The 20,151-nt window shown below is 38.0% G+C and overlaps 1 protein-coding gene across 2 annotated transcripts in view; it reads right to left on the bottom strand.

Moving 5' to 3' along the window:
• LOC117420927 (ETS-related transcription factor Elf-2-like) overlaps positions 1-20,151 on the bottom strand; it is a 49,262-nt gene that overhangs the window by 4,419 nt on the left and 24,692 nt on the right. Inside the window, exons 1-6 of one of the 2 annotated variants that reach the window (XM_034034690.3) lie at positions 17,950-18,146; positions 9,443-9,556; positions 3,640-3,813; positions 3,235-3,321; positions 2,671-2,863; positions 956-1,351 (exon numbers count right to left, since the gene is read on the bottom strand). In XM_034034690.3, the coding sequence (XP_033890581.3) occupies positions 956-1,351; positions 2,671-2,863; positions 3,235-3,321; positions 3,640-3,813; positions 9,443-9,556; positions 17,950-18,007 (1,022 nt within the window). In that variant the 5' untranslated portion in view covers positions 18,008-18,146. Of the gene's footprint in view, positions 1-955; positions 1,352-2,670; positions 2,864-3,234; positions 3,322-3,639; positions 3,814-9,442; positions 9,557-17,949; positions 18,147-20,151 lie in introns of those variants that run through there. The other variant, XM_034034689.3, reaches the window with a different exon arrangement.

The following is a 20,151-nucleotide window of genomic DNA, read 5'->3' as shown; positions in this document are numbered from 1 at the left end:
TTTTTTAATAATGGATTTAACGGTGTCCCGGGGGATGTTCAAAGTTTGGGATATTTTTTTATAACCCAACCCTGATTGGTGCTTCTCCAGAACTTTATCCCAGACTTGTTTTGATAGCTCCTTGGTCTTCATGATGCTGTTTGTTTAGATATGCTCGCTAACAAACTCTGGGGCCTTCCAGAAACAGGTGTAGTTAATCTGAGATCATGTGACACTTTAATTGCACACAGATGGACTCCATTCAACTAATTATGTGACTTCTGAAGGCAATTGGTTGCACCAGAGCTTATTTAGGGGTGTCACAGCAAAGGGGGTGAATACTTATGCAATCAAGACTTTTCAGTTTTTTATTTGTAAATAATTTTGAAAAATATGTAGATTTTTCCCCCCACTTCGACATTATGGACTATTTTGTGTAGATCAGTGACAAAAAATCCTAATTAAATCCATTTTAATTCCAGGTTGTAACACTAGAAAATGTGGAAAAGTCCAAGGGGGGTGAATACTTATGCAAGGCACTGTGTGTATATATATATATATATATATTTTTTTTTTTACAATGTACTGTCCATTTTATAGAATACAATTTACCCTTGCAGTGTGGAAGCATTGAAATATCTGTATATTTCCAAATTGAGGTATAAAATACAAGCAAATAATGTAGAGTAGTGGTTAGGGCTCTGGACTCTTGACTGGAGGGTCGAGGGTTCAATCCCAGCTGGGGGACACTGCTGCTGTACCCTTCAGCAAGGTACTTTACCTAGATTGCTCCAGTAAAAACCCAACTGTATAAATGGGTAATTGTATGTAAAAATAATGTATAAAAATAATGTAATTGTATGTAAAAATAATGTGATATCTTGTAACAATTGTAAGTCGCCCTGGATAAGGGCGTCTGCTAAGAAATTAACAATAATAATAATAAGCACACCTTTAAACAGCTAAAAATACAAACCTGGGCCCTGTTGTTGTTGGAATGATGGTGGTGGTGTGCGACTGCTCATTTGATATGTCGTGATGATGCGTGGCTGACATGACACTGACTACGCGAGGCTGGGGTGACATTGACGCTGTTGTTTTCACGGCCGCCGCTGGGCCCTGCAGTACCAGGCTCCTCCCTCCTCCTCCTCCTCGCAGGATCGCTGGAGTCTTGGACAGCTCCACCGACGTTAGGAAGCTTTCCGTGGACAGGGGCACTCGTTCAAAAGACTTATCGGCTGCGAGAAGGTCCTCGCTGCTGGGGTCTGATTTGTCATCATCTATCACGACAATGTTTTTTGGCATTTCTTTAAACTGATACACAAGGCGCTGACCCTCCACCTTCGCTAGAATACCTCTTTGGTAGTAATACCTGAAGGGAAGCAAAGGAAGATTATTTTAGGGTCCTTTCTTCTTTATGGGTACATAATACAGGTTGTTAACCGTTTGCTAGACTTAGGGATATTTAAAGGGCGATACATTTTTAACACATAGGTATTTTATTCTGAATGTTTTGTGTCAAACATGACTGGCTGGTCACACAGTATTAGCAGAACAAATTGTATAAAAAAGCCCTGCGTTGCATAAGTATTAAATGATGTGCTACCAGCTGGATCTGTTACAATTCTTGTTTGATACCAAGATAAGAGTCATATATAGGTCCCTATTCACAAAGCATTAACACTTTGCGGTCCTATGTCGGACCTGGTCCGACATTGCAATTATTCCTATCCGGTCCAATGTCGGACCCTGTCCGACATCATCAAAAAGAAGCAAAAAACGGGTTTCTAGTCGTTTTTTCTCCGGAAAAAGCCGAGAACACCATTCAATGGCCGAGTGGGAGCGACAGGAGCCGAGACAAGCCGAAAAAACAAAAAAAACAAAAAGGGGCGTATCTCATGAATAGTCATACTTGCCCCTGGCATCTGATAATGGAGGTCATAAGGAAACAAGCTGGCTGGTAGTGCATCAGCGCTCCGAGAATATCACAGACATTTGCAGAGCTTTTTTGAGATGTTATAGTAATAAAATAATGACTTGGATTGCATTATTGAGGAGTTTGGTGATAAAACGAGTGATCAGGAGATGATTGATCGGTATGTACGACTATTATTATTATTATTTATTTCTTAGCATATGTGAAAGCTATAGGGAACGAAAGGGTGGGGCGGGGCTGGAGATGCCTAGTGAGTACTTTGTTGATATGCAGGGCCTTTTAAACCCGTTTGACTGTGGAAAAAAAAATACTTTTAAACAGCGCGTCTAAAATTAACTGCGCGTGTGAAAATAAATTGGACCTGACCCGCCTGACACGCACTTAATAAATGGACTGCAAAGGGCTAAAGTGATTTTTTTATAAATAAAAATAAAAATGCGATATTCAAATCAACTGTTCTACGACTTTTGTTGAAGACGCAAACAGTCTAAACCAGGGGTGTCCAATAAAGTGATATAACTAACTTTCAGGGTCTGGATGGAGGTTCAATTAAACCATTTAGAACAGGGTTGGAACAAAGGGCAGGAGTGCAAGTGCCCACTTTGGACACCCCTGCTCTAAACAGTTTCATGAACAACAATGTATGTTTTATTCATGTAACTTCAAAATAACTCACAAGTTAAAGCTTTGTGTATGGGGTCCAAAATATGACTCATGGAAAGTAAAAATGGTTCTCAAACAAAAGAAACATATACCTCAGTGCCCTTCCCATTGTCTCATAGTTCATGTCAGGCTTGTTCTTGTGTTTTCCCCACAGTTTGGACACCGCCTTGGAGTCAACCAGTTTAAAGATGCCTTTGTCTCTCTGAGTCCACTTGATATACCTGGGGCAGGTACTCTTGTCCTGGAGAAGGTCCAGGAGGAACTCCCATAAATAGGTGGTGTTCCCTGAAAATAAACGGCATACAAAACATCACAGGTGGAAAAGCACATCCCAACTTCCAATACTATATCCACAGACTGTAGAACACTCTCTCATAAAGGCTCATGCACAGCTCAACTCCTGGATTTACATTCTGACAACCGCATGAATTTGCAATAAGGATTTGCCACGCAAAGTTTACTTTTATTAAACTTCAGAATTCCGATTTATTTTTATATTTTGTTAACTACATTATAACATAATCCCCATCTGTTTCTGTAAATAAAAAATGAGATCCATCAGTATCATGTTAAAGTATGCTCCTTGTGCTAGACTGGCGCCTAAAAGAATTTGGATACCTCAAATGACATCGCTAAAGTGCATGCTGATCACTCACCTTTGCCTTCTCTGGGCTTCTTCTTTATACCCAGATCTGGAGAACCATTAAACACAGCTGCCTGCTGGATCTTTGGCTTACGGCCAGCTTTAAAAACAAACACACGAGATAGGCATGTTTAATGCATCACTGCATTTAGTTATTTAACACACAGTAAATTGTAATTTTTTTATTTTTATATTATAGGTGTGTTATAAAAGTCCTGCTCCCATACCGAGTTTTATAGTGACTAGGCTGGATTCCCTAAGCCTTGTGGAATGATAGCTGTATGCCCATTTCTTTCAAGGGACTGAACTCAAAACCTTGGTCATTACACATAGGCACTGCCAATTTCTAATTCAAACAGTGAACTTGCAAACACACTGAATAGCACAGCTGTGCTGCTATGAAAGGAGTAGGCTTTACCTTTTTTCTTTTTAGTAACAGGCTCCATTTCAGGGGCCTCTATTACAGTGCAGATCTCCATGGGCTCTGCCTCCTCAGTGGACACCTCCACCTCCGTCTCGGTGATCACATCAGGCCTCATGGCTGCATGGATGAACTCCGGGGTCGTTACACACGGGGGTACAAACACCTCCACTGCAGAAAGACACAGCAGACAGCAGGGCATGTTAGGGAGATATGCTTTTGTTTTTGCACTGACCATAGTTTCAACCATACCCGTGTAGCTGCAGACTAGTACATTACAAATCAGTATTAAAACAAGGAGATCCTAAAAAACCCTTTTGAGTCGCTGTTAAATATTTATACTGCTTATTATTACACTAAAGATTTCATGCATATAACAAAAAATGTAATGATTTAAAAAAAAAAGAAGAAGTAACAAATAAGCTGATTACACCACTATTGCACCACTCATACTAATGTATTATACAACTAGACAACGCAGAAAGAATAAAATAATGTTTTGAGACAAAACAGTTTTTTTTTTTTTATTATCTTCCTGGTACCCCCCTTTAAAATTAATTAACAACATGTTGGCTTCAAAGCGACAAGATGTTTGTCAGCATTTTAAAATCGTTTCTGACTAGGAAACACGACTAATTTAAAATGTCATCTAGATTTATGTCAGCAAAAAAAACTATTCAGAACTCGGGTTCACCGCCAGCCTCCAAAAAACGATCTAATTTAGTAAGCTGGTTTATTATGACCGGTTACTATAATACATTTGATTCTATGGATATGGCCCTTGCATTTGAATTCAATCAATAAGCCAATAGAATGCAGCAAATTGACCTCCTCACAGGAGCATTGAATTTAAAGAATCTTCCACACATTTGTACTGACTCTACACAGTTGGCTACAACTCCCCGTTGAATCCAGATGCTTAAGCACAGCCTTCCTCAAATTACTGTCAAGCATCCCTGTCGCTTGTTTTCTAGCTTTGCCCAGTTTACTGCTTATTCCTGTTTCACAATGGTCCAGGACCTCTTTAACATTATATTTTCTTTCAATAGTTTGAGCATTTGGTTGTTTTAGTCAGTTAAGCATCATTATTTAAATTTTGTATGAAGTCTAAATTAGGTTTACGCAGAGTAACTTAACAGACATGACAGACTCAACAACTTTTTCACTTCTTATGTAATATTTATACCTGTTAACACTAGCAAGTTGCTGTTTCCTGCGTTCTAAATACCTCTGTGTTCTTGAGAGAATAATGTGATTGTGGGTGGGGGTAAGCTCAGACCATCACCCCGTTACACACCATAACTATGAAGTCAAAATAGTCAATAATAGTTTTTTTAAATATATGCCATACAATTTCTACTGTGCTGCATTGAAAAAAATATATGCATAAGAAACACCTGCTACAAATCAAGGATTACTGTATATTCCGGTAGCTCTTCCATTCTGAGTGCAGGCTATCGTTCCAGAAAAAAATAAAAAATAAGGCAATTCGCCACATTTTAGGCCTGCTTTTCAGTCACGTGTGAATGCACAAAGGCACCTTAAACCGGAAATATGAACAGGGTTGCAGCCCTAAATCTGAGGCGGCCCTGGGCCAGCACAGTAGTGAACAGGGTCTTAGTTAGCGCAGACTGCTGGGTCGTTACATTATTATTATTATTATTATTATTATTATTATTATTATTATTATTATTACTACTAGTACACAATGTACTTCAAAATGGCCTTTTGTATTTTTTGTTTATCTTGCTTAATCTGCATTGGTTACAGGTGTATTCAGCGGCATTTTGAAGCAGAAATCGATTACTGTGCCGTCTTTAAATTAAATTCAAGTTTGATTAGATTTTTTTAACTTTTTGATAAAGTGAACAATTTAAGTTGTGCTGCATTTCTCCAAAACTCTTGAAAGGGATGTAGCCAACCAGCTGATGAAACATCTCACGGATAACAATCTGCTTGAATCTCTACAGTCTGGCTTCCGGCCACATCACAGTACAGAAACTGCTCTGCTCAGGATTGTAAATGATCTTCTGCTTAAAGCTGATGCTGCTGCTCCCTCTGTCCTTGTCCTCCTTGACCTAACTGCTGCTTTTCATACCATAGATCATAGCATTCTTCTTGACCGCCTTCAGAAGTATGCTGGGATCTCTGGAACCTGTCTCTCCTGGAGGTCCTCTTACCTATCTGGACGCATGCAGTCTGTTTTCTATGATGGAAGCAGTGCTGATACAAATCCGGTCACTTGCGGTGTCCCTGAAGAGTCTGTTTCTTGGGCCTCTTCTCTTCAACATCTACATGCTTCCCTTGGGTCACCTCATCCACCAACATAGCATCATATTTCACTCCTATACAGATGACACCCAGCTGTACCTAAAACTAGACCCTGGATGTCCCTCTGCCATGGTCCGGCTCTCAGCTTGCACTCAAGACATCGAGGCCTCGAAGTCTGCCAATTTTCTTCAGTTCAACACTAACAAATCTGAACAACTTCTAGTAGGATCGAAAACTTCCTTAACCCTTTGCGGTCCATTGTCGGACTGGGTCCGACATTGCAATTATTCCTCACAGGTCCTTTGTCGGACTGGGTCCGACATCATTATAGCAACGCAATAAACGGGTGTTTAGTCGTTTTTTCTCCGGAAAAAGCCGAGAAAACCATTCAATTGCCGAGTGGTAGCGACAGGAGCCGAGACAAGTCGGAAAAAAAAAAAAAAAAAAAAAAAAAGGCGTATTTCATGAATAGTCATACATGGTATCAGGTATTATGGGCGTCCATAATAAACAAGCTGGCTAAGTGCGTCAGCGCACTGAGACTATCATGGACATTTGCAGAGCTTTTTTCAGATGTTATAGTAATAAAATAATGACTTTGATCGCATTATTGAGGAGTTTGGTGATAAAACGAGTGATCTGGAGATGATCGATCGGTATGTACGACTATTATTATTATTATTATTTATTTCTTACACAGCTGAACGCTATAGCAAACAAAAGGCTGGGGAGGGGCTGGAGATGCCTAGTGTGTGCTTTGTTGATATGCAGGGCCATTTAAACCCGTTTGACTGTGAAAAAAAACACTTTTAAACAGCGCGTATAAAATTAACTGCGCGTGTGAAAATTAATTATTCCTGGCGTGCCTGACGCGCGATTAATAAATGGACCGCAAAGGGTTAAACCTTGAAAACTGTCTGCTGTTGCCCCCACTGTACGAAGCCATTACATTGGTTTACTTCTGGATAGTAACCTCTCCTTTGATTCCCAAATCTCCTCTGTAGTCAAATCTTCCTTCTACCACCTCTGAAACATCTCAAAGGTATGTCCCTACCTTTCCCTCCTGGATGCAGAGATACTCTGTCATGCATTCATCTCCTCTCGACTCAACTACTGCAACTCTCTCTATGGTGGTCTTCCGTCACACTCCATAAACCGATTGCACCTGGTTCAAAATGCAGCTGCTAGGATCCTTAGCAGATGTAAAAAAACATGATCACATTACCCCGTCTTGCCCAGCTGCACTGGCTACCTGTAAAGTTCAGGATTACTTTCAAAACTCTCCTGCTCACCTACAATGCCCTTCATCACACAGGTCCCGAGTACCTCCTCAACCTTTTGACCCGCTATGTCCCTGCACATAAGCTGAGGTCCTCTGACTCTGGCTTGCTTGGTATACCCAAGCAAAAGTGCACCACACTCGGTGAGCATTCTTTTAGTTTCGTGGCCCCGACTCTCTGGAACTTTCTCCCAGCTTTAGTGCATGTAGCTCCCCCAGTCGCTCGCTTCAAATCAACTCTCAAGACCCACCTGTTCTCTCTTGCTTTCAATGCTCTTTAAGCCTGATATCTGTTATTAGCTTTTGTCTAAATTGCTATTTCAGGTTTTTAACTCCATCTTATTTGTATTATTCTGTATGACACACTCATTCACAATGTTTAAAATTCACATCCTAGCCCTGTATTTAATGTATTATGCATGTATTTAATGTATTTGCATTTTTTTTACTGTTTGTATTTAATGTACTATGCCCTGTATTTCACTGTATTTAATGTATTATGAATTGTTCCTCACTATCTTAAAATAAAGATTGATCGATTGATTGATTAACATTTATAAATTATAAAATAGTTTAAATATAGGCTTTATGCCTTGTTCTAGTAGTTTACAATAGCTTACCTGCACTATCTCTTATTAATCGGTATCGGCCATATGGGTAGATAACCATCGGCTATCGGTATTGGCCAAGAAAATCTTTAAATCGGTGCACCCCTAATATATATATTCTTTTTTTTCTGTCAAACAACTGAATTGCAATGCAAGCTTCTGTATGGTTATGCAGTTCCATCTTGTGGCCCTTATTTGTTATCTGCCTATGGTTCACATTTGTGCGCAAGCTGCTCCTTAGTGCCCCAGATTGAGTCTAGACCTAAAACCTGTAAATAGGAAACAAACTAGAGCACAACCCAAAGCAAATGTCTTGCAGTCCCTGACTAACACCTGAACATCGGCTACTAGGGCTGTAACGAAGGGTACATTTTGACCTTCGAAGGTTTGGAACACATTACCGAATGAAGGTTCGAACCTTCGATGGTACTAATTTGCATAATTTACTGGTGACGTCACCATAGCTACTAGTTTATATTTGATTGAAAATCCTATTATCATACAGGTAATCCATATAAATGGAATAAAACATTAACATGTAGTTTAAAAAAACGTTATATAGAACAGTAATCATGTTTTTATTTAAATAAAAATAAATTCATGTTGTTTATGTATACGTAATTGATGCTGCTTGCGACAGTAGCGTTGGACGATAATGCAATTTTCTGTTATAGATTATCGGCTGTAAATAATCATGAGTATCAGCTGAATAAATACAATATAACATTTCTTGTAACATGTCTTGTCATTGCTAGCTAATTTACAAAATAAAAAAATGCTTTCCAGTTCATACAAGTTTCACATTCCAAACACAGATCGGATGTTACTGTAACCCCCCGGTTGAGATCTTCATATACAGCTCTTGCTAATTTATGTTTTAACCCAAAAAGTAGGGTTGCAAATACTTAAACTTTTTTTGCACAACACAGGGTACCCCGATGTATCTTTATAACATGTATTCCCCTGGTCCCACCCTAGTCTGTTGAAAATAAATGCAAATTTTCTCCAAAACAAAAACACAGCTCAACAAAATACTTCAGGCAAAATGTTTGTAAACTAGGTAAGAAGTTTCTGTTTTTCTGTCTTCTATCTTTCTGAAACCAGTTTCTAAGACACGTGCCTGCCTCTGTGCTGTGACCTTTCAACTGTGGTTTGTTTATTTTTTTTAAAGGGACAGTGCTTTAGCCTACTCAGTGCTCAGTTTTCAAAATAAAAATGATCAGTGTTAGCATATATTTTATGTTTCATACTTACCTACCATAACACTTCTCTTACATCTTGTACACTAGGTATTCAGTACATATTTTACTGAAGCAACTCCCCCAGTGACCAGCGGCGGCATCATTGATAAACAGGTGCTACTAATAACTATCTGGTAGTGGATTTTTATACAACACCTTTTGTTTAAGTAATAGGCATTATATAAAATCAAAAGACCACATTTTGCAGTGACATTTAATGTGTGATTTATAGTCACACATTGTCATATGGTTTCGCTAACTGAGAAAAAAAACAAAAAACAAAACACATGACAGTGCATGAATGCCGAACAAACCTTCGAAGGATCAGAACTACTTTTGAATTCCTGGCTAGTGAACAAACTTTCAAACAGCCCTACTGGCTACTGTGACAGGTCTCTTACCAGGACTTCGGTCATCCCTCAGGCTGGTTGGAGAGTCCATATGGAGCAAGGCTTCAGCTGCCTCAATGGTTTTGTCCGAGCAGTGGACACTACTGCCATGCACTGATGCTTCCACTGAAAGAGACCAAATATGTCTTAAAACAAACAAAAAAGCAACTGTTACATAATACATGCTGTCATTTCTGAACTAAAAGGATAACTTGATTTAGAGCAGACTGACAAGCCAGTGCTACTGTACATAATATTTTCTCCTAAAAGACCAACAATGCTGTCCACCTTCAACCTGGCCTGTGAGATTTCACTTGCAACTAGTGGAGGACAGAGATAGCTTAAAACCAGGTTTAAAATTAGGGTTGGGACAATATTGAAAATCACTGAAATTATAAATTGCAGGATAAAAAGCATTGGATAATTGCAATTATCATGGGGTTTGCTCATTTAGATTCCGCTGTTTATACAAATATAAAATACAGCAGCCTCGCTAAACCGAGGACAGGTTACCTGGGATAATTAAGTGTCCGGTTTAAAAAAAAGCACACACATTTATACTGCTCAATTTATTTTAAATTTCCGTTTTCGCTAAAACATCATTTCTGTGTTGTGTTCTTTGTACACATTACAGTAAGAATGACTGTACAGTATACAGACAGTAAAATCAAATGAATACCCAATGTATTGTTTTACTTTAGCCTGTAACAGGGGTGTGCAATTTGTATCGCCCGACACCTGGGACAACAAGATTTCTGTGAGGGACAATAGTCTTTATTTTTCCTATGCTCGTTCTGTTGCTAGATAGACACTCCGGGTATATTTTTAGACAGCCACGCAAGTTTCTGAAAACTGAATTGCGTAAGTCTAGCACCTACACACAAACATTTTTAAAACTGTTTACGACCCACCCCTATCACTTCTGATTGGCTAGCTGTGGGGAAAAGCTAATTTTCTATTGGTTACAAAGAAACCCAGAAATGTCTGCTAAGAGAGCCTCTGGCAATGCACAGACTAATCTTTTAAAATACAAGGCATTATTTACGTTTTTTGTAAATTAGCTGCTTTCTTAATTCATGAACCTGACATTTAAATGCAGCAATCTAGTAAAGTTACAACAAACAAACAAACAAACAAACGTCGGTATTAGGTATTAGCAGATTAGAAAAAATAGTGTTGTGTAATTTATGTTGTGTCAATTTTGTGGTCAAGCGTGTTCAGTACTTGTTGGAATGTTTAAAAAAAACTAAGTTTACTGTTTAGAAGCATTTAGACTTTCCTTGACAATTTTTTTTTTCTTTCTATTTTACTGTTGCCAAGCTCATCAGGGTTTGAAACCAGGCTCACCCTGCTGCAGCAGTGTTCCAGATAGCCATCATGGGACAAGACGTTAGAGGAGGAAAAATAGCTGTAGAATGTTGTACACTTAAAAAAAAAAAAAAAAAAAAAAGTATATAATAAAAGAAAAAAACATTTTGTGTCTGCAGAATTTGATGGAGCCTACTGTAAATATGGCATGCATTTTGGTAGAAAAACTGAAAAAAAAATGCAGAGAAACTTGACAGGTTATACACAAGTGCTTTAAAATCTGGGGTTCAGCAGTTACAAAACTGAAAGAACGTCAAGAAAAATCCGAAATCCACAAAGCAGCAGTAATAGTTGGCAATAATTTCGTATCTGTGGTGCAACAAAATAAAACACCTGTACATTAGGAGTTGGATTCAGTGGATAGATAAAGAGTGAGGTTACTTAAATTTACTAGCAAATGTGTTCCAAACTGCACTGAAAGAATCATTTCCTTAAAGTATGTTATACATACATTTGTTGAGGTGAGGTGGGGTCACAGGGAACCTTTTGTGTATCTTGAAAAATTAGTGAACCCGTCAAGCTACAAGGCTAGATCCGCCCCTGTTGATCACTAATTCATTGATTGTGTTCACTGTTAAATAAAACCAAAATCCTACAAGTTATATTCTACTTTTTTGTGTGTGTTTTGTGTGACGGGGAGGTGGCAAGTAGATTTTTCTAGCATTTTATCCCTTGGACAACATTTACCCCCCCAGTAACACACAAAATAAATCATGCCTTCTCTGTACACATTACTGTAGAATTTGGAATAAAATATTATTTTAAGTTGAGACGAACACACTTTATTTTTATCCAACTAAACAGTACTCAAAATAGTTCATGTTGAAGCATTAACAAGCTATGATACCATACAGTACCTTACATATACTGCACACAATAAAGAAATAAATCAATTTTAAATTTACATAGACTAGTTTACAGTGTACACATGGCTGCAAGAAAAACACATCACCTATCTGTTACTTTCTAAAATAGTCCAAAATTGTTTTCTGTTGGTATGATAACCTTAGTGTAGCACATTTTGCACACAGGGTACCTCCATTTTCTCCAAGAATACCGAAATAGACACTGAACCTGTAGCGTTTCTTTTTTGCTAAGCTGTTTTGCTCACTGCTGCTTTCACACACCACCTTTTCTCAATAAAATCTCACAAAAGCCTCACAACCACTGGGTCATCGTTAGGGTGGAAGTGGCGGCTGCTCTAATACACTACAAGATGACGTACCAATGAAATATTACTAGAACAGATGGAATACTTGAAATTACTTGTGGAATAATTCAACAAACAAAGTATATATTCAGCTGTCATTAAAAATCCTCATAATGAATACAATATCGTATCCAATAACTCAGTAATTATTTATATAACTACAGCAGCCTGATATAAATAATAGGAAACGTATTCAACATTTATTGGAGAAGATGCATGCATTTCTTAGGGGTATTATCAAAGCAGTGGCACAATGCCATATGGACAAAATCAAATCAGTGACTAACTTTTCCCAAACACAGATTTATTTTGTATTGTTTTTAAAGAGACAGCAACCCATTTGCTAGGTTTTGTTGTTTCAAATTCACTAAAACAATGAGTAACAGATCTTGGTTTAAATCAGTGAGATTAAGCCTATGTGTCAATCACACTGGCCAAAATTGATTCCTGAATTCCATTCATATATTTTGGTTAAATTCCAATAACAGTGGCAGCACCATACACAGATAACATGTAATCATGTAGTTTCCAACGAAAACAGATTCCCTGCACTCCAAGTGTCTTGCAGAGTGTTACAAATTTTAATGAGGGATTATGTTGTTAATGCAGATTAAAAGATAGACTCCATTAGTGCCATGATTACTATATTAAAGCAAATGAGTTAGGGGAATACACTATTGGCAATTAGTAGATTTTAAGGCAACTCAGAAAGCAGATTTGTAAATTTGATTTTTCAGTGTACACCTAGGGCAGTACTAATTAATTTAATGTGAGCAGCTCTCTTGTGATATTAATTGCAGGACTAAAAGATAAGAGACAATATGTTGCATCCAGGTCCTATGTTTTCCTTACTCTATTAGCACAAAGCAGCCCAGTGTCTTTCTAACCTCTGTGACACTGAACCACCTGCTGCATTCCGTCTGCAATTCTACTAAGTGCCCTGGCCATGTTTGGTGATCTGTTCCGGACTAAAGTTGCTCAGGAAAGAGCAGATGCCTCAGTGTGGCTATCTTTAGGTGGCCCTTCTAATGTCTCCAATGTCACCAAGTTAGAGGATCTGACCCTGCTTGGTTCAATTACACTTTTTAGAGGACCTGACCTTGGAAGAAGTGTAGCAGTAGTTGATTTTTTTCATGCATGTCGACAGTAGTTTAATAATAAAGGCAAGTTAAACCTATATAGTGTGTTTAATTCCAAAACAGGATTTAATTCTGATCTGGATAGGAAGACTTTTAGCTCATCCAGAACTATAGGTTAATTGTTACTGGCCGTTTACCTCACTTTTATTGGTATAAACTGCATTACATAAAAATAAAATAAGAATACAAAAAATGGCTGCATCTAAAATCACTAAGGTTACTTTCACACCTAATTCGTTGACTGTTTGATGCAAACTGAAGTGCGGTTCGGTTCGCTTGGAGTTATAGGTGAAACCTCAGAGAACCATGTGGATGCGCATCAAACCAAGAGCACAACACTTCAAGTGTTCTCTATACAGAACATGAAGGAAAATGTTTTTTTTCCCCCAAACAGAACTTCCGCTCTAGTAATCAGCAAGAGAGCAGAGTGCATTTGGAAAGTACAATGTGAAACCAATAGAACTCTAGTCTGGATGAAGCTGCCAGTGAACAAAACAAACACATTTGAATTCACTTTAAAAGAAACTCAAGTTTGCTTGAATTTTTCTGGTGTGAAATGAACCAAAGCAAACCTGAAAATGTTTTGTTTATTTGCAAGTGAACTACGATTCAAATCACTTGCAAGTGAAGTAGTTGTGTAGTGCTCTAAGTCAAGTAATTAAAAAAGCTGAATTGATTTTTTTTCCTTCATTAGGCTTTTGGGTTTCAAAGATTCTGACTCACAATTTTCCAAACACTTGCTATTTCCAAAAAGCATTAAAATAGAAATAAACACTTTCATGCTTGGAAGTGAAGGCCCCTTGTTACCGTACATGTCCTATGAAGTATGTTCAATACAATGAGAGTTTATCATAGTGCTGGGACGAACACAGGACTTTCATGTTTGGATATTTGTTTGGATATAATTTAAATATTCATTTCGTTTTAAAAAAGTAATAAAATCCATTATATTGCTCTGAACGCAGGCAGAGACAGCATAGCAGCAGAGGCAGGGGGCGTGGCCCGTGTGTGTGCCTGTGTTTTACAGCAAGACGTTACAATGTGTAACACGTTAAAATAAAATAAAAATATCCAAGGAGTAAAGAATATGTTGTGTAGGCCTTACTTTACCCAGTGAATTAACTACAAAACAAAATATGCCAAAATCGTTGTTTTGTTTATTCCCGAAATAAATAGTACAAAGTTGACAACGCATTTGATTTATTTTTAACTTTTTTTTTAATCTTGCCATTTCTTCACACTAAACAGTCGCTATAGACACGTTTTCATAAAGTAATAAGATGTGGTTTACGTGCACCTTCTTGAAGCTGAACAAGCAAACAAAAACTGAAATTTAACACTTAAAAAAAAAATTGAAATGGCGTTAGAAAACGAAGGTTGGAAAAAAACTCACCGTTTTGGTTCTCGTTTATTACATTCCACAGAAAGTTGCAACAAAAAATACATAAATGTATACAATCTATATAAAAATCACTACACATTTCCAGCAAATTGGGCACTGTTTAAGTGAGGCATTTCAGAATGACGTGCTTGCCTTTTTTCTGTCCTATGAGACTAAGACGCTTTTTTGACACAGATCGCCTTCCACAGAGATCACTATGCACACACAAAATCAGGTTTGTTTACTTTTTGCTATCTACAACTTTTAAATAGATGCTGAAGAGCTGCTTTGTTGATCTTGTGGTTTTTTTTGTTTTTTTAGCTCTTTTTCATTTGCCACTTTTTAAACGGTCACACAATTTCTGGTGAGGCGGTAAATAAGTGCAAGGTATTTTTGTCATTTGTAGCGAATACGAACATCTGATTTTTGTATCCGAATACATGTCAAAAAATATTTGTTTGAATATTAGGATATTTGTCCCAGCACTAGTTTATCATTGGCTCGGTTCTTTTTAATGATGGAAGCCTTGTTTTGGTGTGAACCTTAGGTGTGTGTCAAGTAGGGCTGTGTTATTAGCTGGGTCACTTGCCTTTCAATTCAACATGAGTAAAAAGGAAATGTTTTTCACAAAAAGAATGAATACAATAAAATGTAATAAAACTAAAAGTTAAATATTAAGTAATCATGTTTCATCACTGGGATTAGTTAGTGAACCATGGGGTAATCAAGTTTATTTTAAAAAAAAAGAGTCTGATATCTTTATATTGCATTCCTTGTGCCTGACTGCAATATCTATGTGAATCTCTTTGGAGTGGAATGGAATATGTTTATGGCAATAGAAAATAACGTGCCAGACACCAACTCTTGTAGCTCAATATGCATGCCGCGTGAGGAAAAACAGGAAAGGAGACACCAAGTCTGAAAAGAATACATGACATTTAAGTAGTCCTGTAAATCTCAGCACTCAGATGCCTTTAATAACTTCCAGCTGTTCTTAATCTTTACAAGAGCTTAATACTGCTGATTACAACAATGGACTGCTTGAAACTGAACACAGAGCAATTACATTGTGTATATATAGACACACACACATGGCGTCTGCTAAGAAATAAATAATAATAAATATACACACACACACACTGCATAAAGTTACAAAAATAAAACGATGGATATGTCAATCTCTCCAGTCCTGGAAACTTCATTCTTCTTATTATTATGTATAAACTTTGTAACTTATCTACATATTACATATAGTGACACACTGTTTAATCATATATGCAAAATACATAACAGGGGTCATATTAATTGCACTAAACAACGGGCAGGTCAGATAAGCAATAGTACTGTATATAAAACATATTCTGGGGAAAGATATATGCCCTTTAATTGCTGCTCATTTATTCAAATGAATTATCTCCATTAAAACGAATTAAAAGATTATCATACACAGTCTGGAGGCTGTGTGGTCCAGTGGTTAAAAGGGCAGGTCCCCGGTTCAAATCCCACCTCAGCCACTGACTCATTGTGTGACCCTGAGCAAGTCCCTTAACCTCCTTGTGCTCCATCTTTCGGGTGAGACGTTATTGTAAGTGACTCTGCAGCTGATGCATAGTTCACACACCCTAGTATCTGTAAGTCGCCTTGGATAAAAGCGTCTGCTAAATAAACAAATAATAACAATAATAATAATGAAGGCGGCTCTCGATGTATTTTCCAAACGCCGAGTAGAAACAACTAAAATATGAATAAACTCAGACATTTACAGTAGACGTGGAGACAACACATCTATACAGACAAAGTAGGTATGAAATGTATGAGACAACCGGGATTCTCAAAGAATATATCTACAGTGCACAGTACTTTAATAACACGTACTAACTCATTTCTAGCTGGAAGTAGGTATTTACACACAATTTTACTCAAGAATGCAGCTGCCTGCAAGAGGTTGCAAAACGCACGTATTAATATAAAAACACTATCCATTTTATAACATCTATAATAAAATGTATAAAATTACAATTACATAGCGCACACATGTATAAATAAATACATGTGCTGTTCATAAAACATAGGAAGCGGCAGGATACGAGTAACGCCAACACTGCCCTGAGAGAACACAGCGAACGTCTCCTGCACTTTCAGCATATGCAATTTAAAAAAATTAAATAAAAATTAATTAAAACCGTAAAAAGTAAAACCACCTAATTTCTTATGGAAATATGCTCGCAAATGTAAAAGTACTCAAGTAACGGAACAGTATACTGTGCACAGGGACTCTAGATCAATAAAGTAGTGCGTACTTCCGTGTTTACACTCTAGACTCCCTTTCCCTCCAGTTCGCTCTACAGACATTCTCAAAGCCCCTGTCATTCACTCCCCGCCCCGCCTCGCATTGGCCGTCACAATGGTATCCGCCTTCCAATCTCCGTTATGCTACTGGCCACGGCTCAAATTTCGAACATCTCTGGAAGCCCATTGGACAGGTGGTGCTGTCACTCAACAGAGACACGCCACCTGCACGCATCCCAGCGCTTCCGCCATCAAACAATTACAAAAAAGAAAGCCCACAGAAATAATTCGACTGTGAAATTGTCCAGATGGACAAACAAAACTGACTATATCAAATCAACAATATCTTAATTAGGCGTCCTTTTATTGTAAATGGTAATAAAGTACATTTACGTAGTTTCGCACCCACGTTTATTGACGTAAAAAATGACAGATCACTAAAACGCACAAAAATACCAATTTTACAGTTAATACAAAAACACTCTATTAGAAGGACCCCGATTATTTTTAACAGTGCAACCTAAGGTTAAATGATTCTTTTGCATGTATAACACAACTGTTTAGCAACTTCCACCTCTCATTGAATAATATAGATAGAGGTAATTAAATGTATTGCTGCAATGATCGAAAGCAGAAAATAACAATTTTGTGTTATTTCAATTAATTGCATGTAATTAAATATATGTATTAAACAATACGTCAATCAAAATGACAATTCGGAGAATTTCAAGTCTGTCCGAGTCAGACAGCGTGGCAAAGACGTAAGAAAGACAACAACCTACTACACTTCCTGGTTTCCCAGCAAGTCGGACCAACCACAGTTAAAACCCAGAGAAACCAGCAAAAATAAACTCCAGCTTCAAGCCCATCCTCCGCAGTGGGATCCAGAGACACAGTTGCACTTAAAACCACAAATCCACAATAATGAATAAAGGAGTGCTTTGCAATCCCTGAAACAGGAAAAGCACAGAACGCCATGCAGGTTGCCAACCAAGGTGATCACTTCCTGATTTGCACTCCATTTCTTTACCAAACAACTTCACGAAACTGTCTGCAGCAGCCTGTTCCAAAAGACCGAAAATCAAAAGCAAGAACCCACGGGATCGAGAAAAAAAAGTTTGCAAAGTGTTACCGGCTCTGATGAGCAGATCAAGCTGGTTAGCGGGTCCCTCATGCAGAGAAGTCGCCATGTTCTCCCAGAGCTGCAAGCTTCACATTGACTTGCATTGAAACACATACACAGGGGCACAAGCAAGATCCCTCCGCTGCCACAGGAAATCACCTCAACTGAGAACCTCACATCTGTCAGCAACAACGCGATCCTTCCGCGCTAAACACAGGAAATCCTTTCTCTGCTACCGTCACTAAATTCAGGGACATTACCTTTTTTAATTCGACCGATTTATTTACAGTTGCTACTGTCTGTTCCTTAGCTTTTCTGCCTCATTACAGCAGAAAAACCACGCGCAATTCAAATGTGCATCGCAGTATTAGTAAAAGCTACTTAGTTTTTCTACTAGCTACTTTACATAGTGTAAATCAGTTTGAGTTTGTGGACAAGCGCGTTTTCACGGTTTTTTTTTTTCATATTCAAATTAAAAGCGACAGATACAAACAAAGGAGACGCTGGCTATTTTTTTTATTCTCGGTTTTATTACATTCCAGTATATGCTGTTAATTGAGTCCACAGGACCATAAATTCAGGTTTTTAGCATGCGCCGAATCTCAGCACACTGCTACTAGCGCCGAAATGTCTTTCGTTATGAACAGTTAGTTATGAATTGAATAGTCAGCGAACTCTTTCTATAAATTAGTGGAATATCAAGAATAACAGTTAAAGCCGTATGTGTAGATATAACTATTATTTAAACCCGTTTCGCACGAAAGCGGTTTTACTGCCAGTAGACCCTACAACTTTGTTGTTGCCCTGCCCTGCTTAATGTTGATAACATTGTACATTGATTAAATCAGTTTAACTCCACGCTGCGTCACATAAATTCTCTAGACTTGACCAATCCCTTTGGAAGTTTACGGAAACCGCTTATTTCTTTACCTTTATATCTTTACATATTTGTAAATATAAAAATTGGATCATATTACTTGCAATTATAATTATATATATATATATATATATATATATATATATATATATATATAATTTCATAATTTAATACAATTTAATCACAATTACATTTTTTTCAAACATCAATAAGGATACTAATAATAAGACATTGATACACCCATTGTGCACTTGATTATGTCACCCAGGTCAACACTGCTTTATCAAAAGCAGTGTGAAATCGCATACCTGACCCGCATGACACAGGGTAGGTTCCGACCCAAGTAGAGCATGCCAGTGTGAAAGGGGCTTAAAAGATAAAATGAGTGTGGCATTGTGCCAACAGCTGACAAGAAAGCTTTCCCCTATAGCTCTGTGAGCACACTGTAATCTTGGCCTGAACATCCCTGGCATTCAATCAAACACCAGGCATACACTCCTAGTTCTGCCAATTCCTTTAGTAACTCAGTGAAATCACAAAATTAATTTCACTTTCAAGTCCAGGGCCTCAGAGTAGAAAGGATTAAGACATAAAATAAACTGAAGTAAAGCTTGTGAATAAGAAGACACAAAATAAACTTTAGTAAAGCTTGTGAATAAGGTTATCATTAATGTTGTTGGCAGTAATAATGTAATGTTTGTATTATTTGTTCTTCACCACTATATGGAGTATACAGTTTAGGACCAACTCCATACTTACCATTGCTTTCTCTTGTGTTGTACATATTTCTGCAATATTTTTTTCAACTTCACTGTATTTGTTATGATGTTCTGTGGAATGCCACCTAACACATTCAATAGAATGTGCAGCTCAGAGTAACCAGGAAAAATATTTTAGGATTCCCTGGTATTGAATTTGAGTAAATGCGCCCCCTTCTAAAACAGACTGCTGCTCATCTTATCTTTACTGTCTATACATACTCATTTTGCTTGGAAGAGCAAGTTTTTAAAAAGTAAATACCAGGGACTTTTTTTTTCAGAATTCAAAAACTCAATTTCAGCAAGTTGCTGCAAATACTATAGAATCTCCAGTTAAGAGGGGCTCCCGAGTGGCGCATCTAGTAAAAGCACTCGCTAGAGTGCAGGATGCACTCTATAGCCTGGACGTCGCGAGTTCGAGTCCGGGCTATTCCACAGCCGACCGTGGACGGGAGCTCCCAGGGGGCGGCGCTCAATTGGCCGAGCGTCGCCCGGGTGGAGGGAGGGTTAGGTTGGCCAGGGTGTCCTCGGCTCACCGCGCACCAGCGACCACTGTAGTCTGGCCGGGCGCCTGCG

Source organism: Acipenser ruthenus, chromosome 1, assembly GCF_902713425.1.
Source record: "Acipenser ruthenus chromosome 1, fAciRut3.2 maternal haplotype, whole genome shotgun sequence".
Taxonomy (NCBI): Eukaryota; Metazoa; Chordata; class Actinopteri; order Acipenseriformes; family Acipenseridae; genus Acipenser; species Acipenser ruthenus.
This window is presented reverse-complemented; position numbering and strand designations above follow the sequence as displayed.